The sequence below is a fragment of the Akebia trifoliata genome, chromosome 10 (genome assembly GCF_017979445.1).
Source record: "Akebia trifoliata isolate Shusen 1 chromosome 10, ASM1797944v1, whole genome shotgun sequence".
Taxonomy (NCBI): domain Eukaryota; kingdom Viridiplantae; phylum Streptophyta; class Magnoliopsida; order Ranunculales; family Lardizabalaceae; genus Akebia; species Akebia trifoliata.
This window is the reverse complement of record NC_141384.1, coordinates 28,996,552-29,007,739: the sequence shown is the minus strand read 5'-3', so window position 1 is coordinate 29,007,739 and position 11,188 is coordinate 28,996,552. Positions and strand designations below refer to the sequence as shown.

The following is an 11,188-nucleotide window of genomic DNA, read 5'->3' as shown; positions in this document are numbered from 1 at the left end:
ATGGTACTTTTCTTTTTGTGGATGAGAGTTAGATGATTTGGTTTAATGTTAAAAGAAGAAAGGAGGGATAATTTGGAGCACCTTACATTGTCTATGAAGCCAAGCATACTTTTGGATGAATGGTGGGTTTTTCCTGCATTGGGCTTCCATCTCTGTGAATTCACCGACATATTTAAGGGGATGATTGCATACTTAATAAGGATATAGGTAATGATTGTAAGACTAGGAACTATAGTTTTCTTCGGTTTCTTTTCCACATTTGTGTGTTTTGTGATTATGGAGAATTACCTCAGAGTGCATGTGAAGCCAACCCAGATTAGTCCGAGATGATTCACCTTTAAAATTACCTCGGAGTGATAGAGAAGAGGTGGTCCACCTTTAAAATCTGGACTTCAGAAGTTCTATTTTCATTTATTTTGTTCAAGATTTCATAATCGAAATTCAGAAGTTTTGAAGTAACGATGGGGGATGGGGGTATCCTGGATGAAACTTTTGAAGATTGATTTTTAATTTTTAGTTTTCAGACTTGACTTCAAAAGTGTTACCAAAAAATAGTCTGAACAATGAGTCTTAAGAAATCTTTATCAATATTAAAGTTGGGATTTGGTAATTATTTGGTGGGGGTTTCAATCCAGTTTAGTTTAGGAAAGTCCCATAAAAAATCAGAATTTTTTTTTAGTGAACAGAGAAAATCCATAATTTTCTTCATTCCACAAAATACCATCTTGTTCATGTTATCTGAATGTTGAAGAAAATAAATTTTTGAGAGTGAAGGTTAAAAATATTATAATGTGATTAATGGATTAATTGGCTAGTCCCTTAATAAGAGAACTTTAGGAATTTTGGAAAATTTGTGATTGTGATCTGTATTGATAAGAAATATTTGTTTTTTCAGGAGATTTAGGTATTATATACCCCTCTCCATTTGCTAAATATTTGAGGTACCCCTGTTTTCACTTTTCAAACAGATGATAAGCTCTTTGACTTTGTTCTTCTTTTTAAGAGATTAATGAAAAATGAGTTAGAAAACTGTAGGATACAATATATTAAAAATAAGATACCAAAGAGTTTGAAGAGGGCCTTCAGCTTATTTTTCACAAGTCCAAAATAGACCATTGAAGTTAAGGGGCATGTCATCGGTTTAAACTACGGAGGGGTCTCAACTATATCCCAAAATGTAGAGGGGTAACTCTAAATCACCCTTTTTCTTCCTCCCATCTCAGCCGCGGACTAGAAAACTCAACCCATGGTTGAGATATGAGCAAAAACACATATTTCCTAGAGATTAGCACTGATCAACAATAAATTAGTGATGCTTTTTGCCTAGAGATACATTTTTCATGGTAATTGTTTGATGGAGATCCTCAACCATTATAACATTTTCATGGCAAGTAAAGACTTAAACTTGGAAAGTAATTAATAGAAAATAAATAAAACAAATTCTGCAATTCGAACATTTATTTAATATTGCTTGTCGTACATATTTAAGCAAATAAATATAACAAACACTTATTTAATATTGCTTGGCGTACATATTTAAGTAAGTAATTAATAGAAAATAAAAGTATAGAAAAAGTGTGTTATACTTCTATGGGCAAAACACAACGCTATAGTTGGTACCAGTAGGACAAGTAAACAAACTAGTGGGATCATCTTGAGGGTAACTATAAGAAGTAGGGCACCTATCTTTAAAAAACCTTGAAAAGTTTGTGGGCCCACAACTCCCAGGCCCATTAGTGCAACAATACTCATTGGTTTGGAACACAGTACAAGGATTGTTACAACCTCCAGGTGCCCGTAACTCATTTGGACATTGCCCATTAATATCAGCACTGCACCGGATGCTTCGGCAACCGGTACCAGTGAAGTCCATTGGTATATTAAATCCATCAACAAGAGATATATCAACAAAATCTAAGTTACTAAATTGATCTAGAGCATATTCAGCTAAGGTGTTTGGGGGTCGACCGTAGCCGGTACACTCGAGGACCTCGTTGCAGTCTCCGGTCTCACATCGTCCGCGCCCATTTGCGTCAAAGTTGCAATTGGTTCGACCCCAAATGCGAGCTCTTACGGTTCCCGGGTTTGTGTTTATGGTCCATGATTCGCCCGTATTGAGTCGTCGACCACCGCCTGGGACTGCAGCGGCCCAGACTGTGTAGGGACATTGGTTTCGGATGGAAAAGGTGGCTGCATGGGTGATGGTGAAGAGAGAGAAGAAAACAAGGAGGTTACTTAAGAAACTCATTTTTGGTAACTTAGAAGGATTTTTATGATTTTTTGAGTTTGAATGGTTAGTATAACAGGCAAAGGGGGCTATTTATAGATGGTGGAGGGGCATTTTGTCCATGCATACGTGTCAATATTGAAGGAAAATGTGAAAGATTTTGTTGACTTGATGATCACAAAAGGATAAGAGGAAATTAAGAAACGTGGCTTGTTCCATCAAATACCATGTTTAGATCTTTCCATATGATTAGGTAAGATTGATTTAGACTGCAAAAGTTTAAAACATCGTCATGAGTCGGGACTAATGTATTAAATTAATCTTTTGACTTGTTCAAATTGGTTGGACTATGTACATTTATTAGTAAAAAAATTCTAAAAAGAGTCGTGATAATTTGACACTTTTTTTTTTCTTTTCTCAAATGCCTCTAATGCCTCCCTATCATAGAATCGTAGATCCTTTGCTTTTGGACACAAGAAAAATATTTACAGTTCTGTAACTTGCCACGACAAGGAGGACATGAGGGATGTCTGAAAAAAGTGCATCAGATTATCATCAGTTAATTTAAAAATGGGGATTTCTAATGTTCAAGATCACATAAGTATATTAATGTTCTTCACAACTTTGATTTTGTATAATTATTTGTTATTGTAATATTTAGTCTTGATCAATGTTCTGTTCCTACACCAACACATAATATCTATGTGGCACGTTTTGATTGGAGTTTAAAATACATCGAACTTCTAACCAAATCTTTTTCTACAGTTGCATGCATGCGACCTGGTGTATTTAATCTCCAACCAAAATATACAACGTAGAGGCCGTTCCTATAAAATATATAGGAACGAGACATCTTACTGATCTTGATTCAAATATTTATAATACAATAATTAAAACACTCTTATCTTTTGCATTAAAACATAATAATAAATGCAAAAAATCAAAATTGCTAATCATAGGATGTTAGCAACTTAACATTCTCCTTTAAATGTATTGGAATTTATCAATTTATGGGCAAGAGACCTTCAACATTAAGGTAAATTACTATTTCATGCGTTGAATAGGGGAAAATTCTCACTTTAGTACATTGTTCTTTTTAATTCTTGAAATATGTTTTTTAGTGAGATCATCATTTCTGTAAATCAACGAGATTGTCACTTTTCGAATAAATATCAACAATGTCTCTACCTTTTTATCAACGAGATCTTCTATGATCTTACTATGCATGTTTTCATAATTAAAATGAACATGAAGTAGAACATAAATTTTAACAAAAAGCACATGTATGTATTCCAAAATATTCATCAAATCACAATCTTACAGTTATGGTAAATAATTAATTTTTTAAATGTGCATTTATGATAGAGGAAAAATCGATATTTTAAAAGAAAAACTTTTTTTATTTTTTATTCCATAATAAGAAATCACTAACAGTCAATCGATTTGATTACAATATTGGTCGGATTAGGGTTGGTCTGGTTTTTGAAAGACTGAATTTTCAAACTTTGAATAATTTCTAGATGAATCGTTAGAAATCTTTGGTAAGATTAAGGACAAATGTAGGTAATAGAGCAATTAAGTCTGTTCACGCAATGTTGAATATTTTGGTATTTTGCTAGAATTGTACAAGTGAGATGCAATTTAGTATTATTAGACTTCTTTATATTCTTAAATGGACTTTTAAGTTCAAAAGCCATCGATCCAGATTCGTTATCCACAGTTATGACATCTAGGAGTTTTTGGTGTCCAACGAGCGGTTGAGATGGAATTTTTTTATAATCGAAATAGATATTTTATCTATTATTTACGTGAAACGCGGAGAAGATAGTCCGTTTGTTACGCCACTTGGAATAGCTTTTTTTTTTTTTCTCACAAAGCTCACTGAAATCTCTGGGTCCACCAATCACATGTACCCACGTGTATTGATAGCATTCTTAATTTACAAAACTACCCGCCTTGAGAAAAAAAAAAAAAACGACTCATAATACCACGTGGAGTAGAGATGGATAAGAACGTCTCAGGAGGCTTGGGATGAGAGAATATTTCCTAGAGATTCTCAAATGAATTGGATGTGTCCATAACATCAAATCACGTTTGATGAAACATATGTGGTTAGTAGGTATTATAATATCAATTGTAATGTACTGTGTTAAGTTGCATCAAGATGCACCGAATTATTATCTTATGATTAGAATATTTAGTTGTTATGTTATAAGGTGATGTGACCTTTATCTATAAATAGAATCTCATCGGAGAAGTAACCATCGGGAAGTTCATCTTCTCAAACGCCTCTATAATATTTCAGTTATTTTTTTAAGAGTCTTATCGGTAGGAGAGGTAAGTTTATGATATTTAAGTCTGTCATTATTTATCTATTGGCCTATAAAACACAGATTTTATTTTAAAAATAATTTCATGAAATATCCCTATAAGCTACACATACCAAGCAAATGAATATAAATTTGTTAAATTTGGGAGTCCAACTCAAAATCAATTGGCAATGAGTAGGCTTAGGAATTTATAATGAAAGAGACAAAACAATAAGTGTTTGATGTGGGACTAAACTCAACACACCTCCGCAAGTGTTTAAAGCGAAATTAAAAAAGACGAATACTTCTATTATTTTAATCGTTGAAGTTTCAAAATGCATTTTTAGCTAGAGTTTTTAAAAAGAACAGAGTTATTTGTTACTATAATAGCAATCTTGAGCTACGGTCGCAGGATTATGCCCACCAGAAGTTAGGGTACATAGTTGGGATTATGAAATCTTTTTTTTTTTTTGAAAAAGTGATCATCAACTCTAAAACAACTCCTAAAATGAACTCTAGCATTTAGTTATCCACATGAATTTTCTGTGAGTTATCTAAAACTCAAACTCTTACATTTAATTATCTCAAAGTCTATCCTAACGAACCAAGTAATATAGGATCATACATAATAATGATTAGGTAATTAAGTATCGGAATATTGGGCCCTTTGTAATATTGATTTTTTTTTATTGGAACACTGTATTTTTTTTTCTTTGGTGGGCCGCACTTACCATCCCACTCGGCACATGTACAATAGTTAAATAACTCATTTTTTGGTGGAGGAACATATAGAGATTTGAAGTCATGACTCTTGGCTCCTGGTTGAATCACTGAATGATAGTGCTCAAATCGAATAAAAATAGCTAGGTCCAAATCATATTTGTTAAAAACAATAATAGACTTTGTATATTTAACCAAATTATACAATACAAATTACACACTTTCTCACGTTTTATTGGCCAAGTCCTCAATTCAGAACCAAAGTCATTATATCAGATTTCGAGTCTGATATGGTCCATTATATTGAGAGTTCTGGCTAGTGCCCATTAATCACTAAATATGAAGCTATCCATTAGTGATGCCGTTAATTTTTAGCACCCTCAAACCGAGCCTAGTCAGTAAGACTGCTGCATCAATTAGTCAATCAATAGTACTTAAATACACAAAATGTGTATTCATTTTGGAGATACCTCTTCAACATGAAAATAAAGAAACAAATCAACTAATACATTTAGGTGGTTCGACAACAATTCTTATGTCCACGGGCAGATCCAATCTTCTACTTTGCTATAAGATCAAATAATACATTTACGTGGTTCGACAACAACAGCAATAATAAACTCAAGTTCAAAACCTAACCTAAGCTCTGAAATCCTTGTACATCCCTCTCCATGTCTCTTACATAAAACTATTCAAATCCTAATCCAACAACTAAAAGACACATAAATAACACAGGACAATACCTACTGATCATTTTTTTTTTCTGGCTTAGATACAGTTGCGAATATCTTTATTTCATTATAATATAGTGAACCATCTCAAAATTTTCTATAAAATCAAAATTTAAAATTTGAAGCTTTCACAAATACATGTGCAATACTGTTTGAATCCCGAGGATCGGACTCAAAAAACTTATTTAAGATTGATGGAGAGTACATATTGAATACAAGGGTAACAAAGCCTCCTATGGGCAGAATACAATCCTATAGTTAGTACCAAGAGGGCAAGTGAAAGTAGGAGTGGCATCATCATTAGGAAGACTGAAAGCATCAGGGCACGTATCCTTGAAGAACCTAGAAAAGTTGGTAGGTCCACAGTTTCCAGTATAACAACAATACTCATTTGTCTGAAACACATTACATGGGCTATTACAACCACCCGGTACACGTAACTCATCAGGGCATTGGCCGTTGATGTCAGCCGTACATTTGATGCTGCGACAACCACTGAAGTCCATAGGAATGTTAAATCCATCGACGAGAGAAATGTCAAAAAATTCCACGTTGTTGAATTGAGCGTATTCGGCTAGGGTGTTTGGTGGTGTACCATAGCCGGTGGTGCACTCAAGGAGTCCATTGCAGTCTCCAGTTTGACAGTTTCCGCGCCCATTTACATGGAAAGTGCAATTGGTTCGACCCCAAAAGTGAGCTGTTGTGGTGCTAGAGGTGCTAGAGTTGAGGTTGATGGTCCATGATTCGCCATTATTGAGTCGTCGGCCACCACCTGGTACGGCTGCAGCCCAGACTGTGTAGGGACATTTGTTTTGGATTTCGAAGGTTGTTGCATGGGTGAAGGTGAAAAGGGAGAAGTAGAAGAAGATTAGGAGGTTGCTTAAGAAACTCTTGTTTTGGTAACTAAGAAGAATCTTCATTAACTTCTCTATGTATGATGTTGTGAGTAGAAGGTCGTATAATTATAGATTTTTTTTTTTTTTTTTTTTTGGGGGGGGGGGGGGGGTGTGGGTGGTGTGTGGTGTGTGTGTGTGTGGTGTGTGTTACTGTTTCTTGCTTACGTGTCAGTATTGTTGGAAAGTCAAAATATTTTGTTGACTGAAAAAGATGATCATTAAGGGGTTCTATCCAAAACAGTATTGATCTTTGAATGTAAGGTAAGATGAGATTAGACGGTAAGTTTGAACTGCAGTTTCTAGATATATCGACCAAATTTTAGAAATATAAGCTAAGGTTAAATCTACAGATGAAAATCGGAGACCGCAACCTGGAAAAGTGTGGATGATAAAAGAATTTCCAAGCAATGTTGAAATTTTTTGTAGAGTCGTGATAAAATGACTCACCAGGTGGCATACTCAATTGACTCACTGACGGGATAAGTTTGGAACCGTAGATTTGTACGCCTCGATATACATGATTACACTTCCCCATTTTAAAAAGGTGTATCCCAAGGCAAAAAGATCTATGGTTTCGAAACTTGTCCTCGTCAGTGAGCCGATTGAGTATGCCAATTGGAGTCATTTTATCAAGACTCATTTTTGTATTATGCTAGAGTTATTAAAATGAGCATATTTTGGTAAATGTTGTAGCCATTGGCCATACATCCTACGGTAAATTACCATTTAATGTGTTGAATATGATGAAATTTTGAGTCTGTTACATTGCTCATTTTAATTCTTAAAACTTATTTTCGAGCAAGTTCACTTGTAGGTATTCTAATTTAAAGTGACGATCTCGTTGATAAAAAGTGGTGAACTCATTGATAAATTACGAACGATCTCACTATTAAGAAATAAGGATAGTTATCTTTACATTTACTAGTGAGATCGTCACTTTAAAATCAAGGATACATGTTTTTTAAATTTGTCACTTTTTTATTAATTAGATCATCATTTTCAATCAGACTATGTTATTGCGAACTTGCTCAAAAATATGTTTTGAGAATTAAAATGAATAGTTTACTAGAATAAAATTTTTTGCAAAAGTTGCGCATGTTTTGGAAAAAATCTCAAGAAAATAAATGGATGATTGAGAAAAAGCAAAAATTGGGGGTGTCAATAAAAGCTCTCTCATTTTTTTGTTGTTGTTAGATTTCTATTTTTTGAGATTTAAGATTTTATATGAGCCTAATTGTAAAAAATATTACTGAAATTGTTAGAACGAGAGTTATAATATTTTGTGATGTTGAGATTATAATTTGAGCCAAACCTTTGAAATGTACAAAGAGTGTTTTAATCTTTCATTGGAGTGTGATAAATAATTTAATAAATTGGCATGTAATAAGTAATGTGAGAGTAATCTAATCTTTCAATGTGAGTTAAAGATAAACTTTTGGGCAAGTTTCAATAGTTTATAGATGATCCAATTGCTAGAAATCTAAGTCATAGTAAAATCCCCCAACTAAAAGTGCTCCCTTCATATTTTGGTGAATATTTAAGTGTGATTTTGACATATCCCCTATGTTTTGCTGAGTATTAGAGATATCACCTATGTTTCGAAAATGATGACATGCATCCCTCAACCTCAGTCTTTTAAATAGACTAAGAAAAAAAGACTTAAATGCCCTCATCATTAATCTCAAGTCAAAAACCCATTTTTTCTTCTCCAAAAATCAGTCATCTTCAATATCTTTAGATAAAAATTTAACCCTTATCATCTATTGTAAGATTGTATCTATTTTAAATCTTCAACATTCAAATCTCAAGGAAAAATACAATTTTTGAGGAAGTATAAATTGATGAAATTTTAGATAGAAACATCTAGGATGTTTTACAAAATGGAGGCAAGATAGATAATGACAAATGAAAATAAGATTGAATATATTAAAATTATCTTAAAGGTTGAAGATCTTAACGATGATTGGTTTTGGAGAGAAAAATCTTGGTTTTTTGTTATAGATTAAAGTTGAGGGTATTTGAATCTTTCCCCCTTAGTCTAGTTAAAAGACTGAGGTCAAGAGATGCATGTCATCAATCTCAAAACATAGGGGGGTATGTCTAAATCACCCAATATTTAAGGCATTTCTATGTTTTCAAATAGATGATATGTCCCTCACACTTGATTGATTTAAAAAGCCCTTGAATTTTCTTTTAAAAGCTAGTCATCTTCAACCTTTGGAATATGATATAACGACAAAAGATCATTTTTCATTTATTTATAGGAGACCAAAGTCAAGGAACACATCATCAATTTGAAAATATGAAAAGAATATCTCGAATATTTTCCAAATAGTAGACAAGAAAGTTATGTAAAGGAGAGGATTTGTTCACAATTTTAAAGTGGGCAGGCCCTCAAAAGTTGAAATCATCAAAAGCCAATTCATTTCATTTCACGGTCAAGTTGATTTATTTGTACATCTACCTCATCAACCCTGACTAAATTAGCTAGGAAAAATTCTAGTCTCAAACTATGTTATGTGGCTATATGCCAATACAGCCGCATAACATGTGTTCAATTAGGGTTGTTAATGGATTGGGTCTAGATCCGATTGATTTTAGATCTAAAATCAATTCGTGAGGTAGATCTAGATCGGGTTGTGGTGTTGGATTGCTGAGTTGGTAATCCATTTGAACAAAACAACCTTTTGTAAGTCTTAAATCTTTACTAAGTTAGTTAAGAAAATGTTACTCTTTTGGTATTTGAGTTATTGAAGTGGACCCAATTTCGTAATAGACCGCTATCCTAGCAAAAACGGTCCTCCATGATCCAAGGCCAAGTCCATGTCCAAGACCAAGTCCAAGCATGAAGATAGATGTTTTTGATATTGATGGGAGGGGGCGAATAGAGAAAGTTAGGCAGGTATACACATTCACTTTTGAAGAAAAAAATAAACGGAAACGGGATTGAACGACTTCGAAAATTACATGTTTTTAAAATATTTTTCAAAGAGTCCAGATGGTATACACCTATGTTTTACTTATTATGAATGTAGGTGGCCGGTTTGGCAAGTGCACAGAATCAGAGATCCTTTTCTTCGGGATACATAAGCAGAAAAAGATCTACAAGTATGTACACTTGCCACATCAGCCACCTACAGACCACATACATTTTATAATATTAAAATATAAAGAGATTGGATCGTATGCACCTAAGGTGGAGGATTGAAGCCCCCCTCCTCAGAGTGATAGAAGAGGTGATCCATCTGTAAAATCTAGACTTCAGAAGTTTTATTTTTATTTATTTTATTCTAGATTATAAAATTGAAATTCAGAAATTTTGAACTAACGATAGGAGATCCCGGATGAAACTTTTGAAGATTGATTTTTAGTTTTATGACTTCAAAAGTGTTACTAAACATAGTCTAAAAAATGAGTCTTAAGAAATCTTTATCAGTATTAAAGTTCGGATTTGGTAATTATTTGGTGGGGGTTTGAATTCCGTTTAGTTTAGAAAAGTCCCATAAAAATATCATAATTTTTTAGTAGAATATAAAAAATCCATAATTTTCTTCATTCCACAAATTACTATCTTGTCCATGGTAGTTGAAGGTTAAAACTATTATAATGTGATTAATGGATTAATTAGCTAGTCCCTTAATAAGAGAATTTTATGAATTTTGAAAAATTTTGTGAGTGTGATTTATATTAATAAGAAATATTTGTTTTTTTAAGGAGATTTAGGTATTATATACCTCTCCAATTGCTAAATATTTGAAATATGCCTGTTTTCACTTTTCAAACAGATCGATGACAAGCTCTTTGACTTTGTTCTTCCTTAAGAGATTAATGAAATATGAGTTTAAAAGCTGTAGGGTACAATATATTAAAAATAAGGTACCATAGAGTTTGAAGAGGGCCTTCAGCTTATTTTTCACTAGTCCAAAATAGTGGACTGTAGTCAAGAGGCATGTCATCACTTTGAAACTACTGGGGATATCAAATATAGCCCAAAATGTAGAGGGGTAACTCTAAATCACCCTTTTTTTTCCTCCCATCTCAGCCTCGGACTAGAAAACTCAACCCATGGTTGAGATATGAGCAAAAACACATATTTCCTAGAGATTAGTACTGGGTTGAGATATGAGCAAAAACACATATTTCCTAGAGATTAGCACTGATCAACAAGAAATTAGTATTGTTTTTTGCCTAGAGATACATTTTTCATGGTAATTGTTTGATGGAGATCCTCAACCGTTATAACATTTTCATGGCGAGTAAAGACTTAAACTTGGAAAGTAATTAATAGAAAATAAATAAAACAAA

At 33.3% G+C, this 11,188-nt stretch overlaps 1 protein-coding gene and 1 pseudogene across 1 annotated transcript; both read right to left on the bottom strand.

Annotated features, from left to right (window-relative positions):
• Positions 1-1,431: 1,431 nt before the first annotated feature.
• On the bottom strand, positions 1,432-2,313 carry LOC147393662 (thaumatin-like protein). Its single transcript, XM_086456834.1, has one exon. The coding sequence runs from the start codon at positions 2,246-2,248 to the stop codon at positions 1,589-1,591; it is 660 nt and encodes a 219-aa protein (XP_086312960.1). The 5' UTR covers positions 2,249-2,313; the 3' UTR covers positions 1,432-1,588.
• A 3,813-nt stretch (positions 2,314-6,126) lies between these two features.
• LOC147393661 (thaumatin-like protein pseudogene) lies at positions 6,127-6,932 on the bottom strand (annotated as a pseudogene).
• Positions 6,933-11,188: the final 4,256 nt, after the last annotated feature.

What these genes read in the sequence shown, in the direction of transcription:
- LOC147393662 (XM_086456834.1), bottom strand. Translation starts at nt 2,248, where the DNA reads ATGAGTTTCTTAAGTAACCTCCTTGTTTTCTTCTCTCTCTTCACCATC.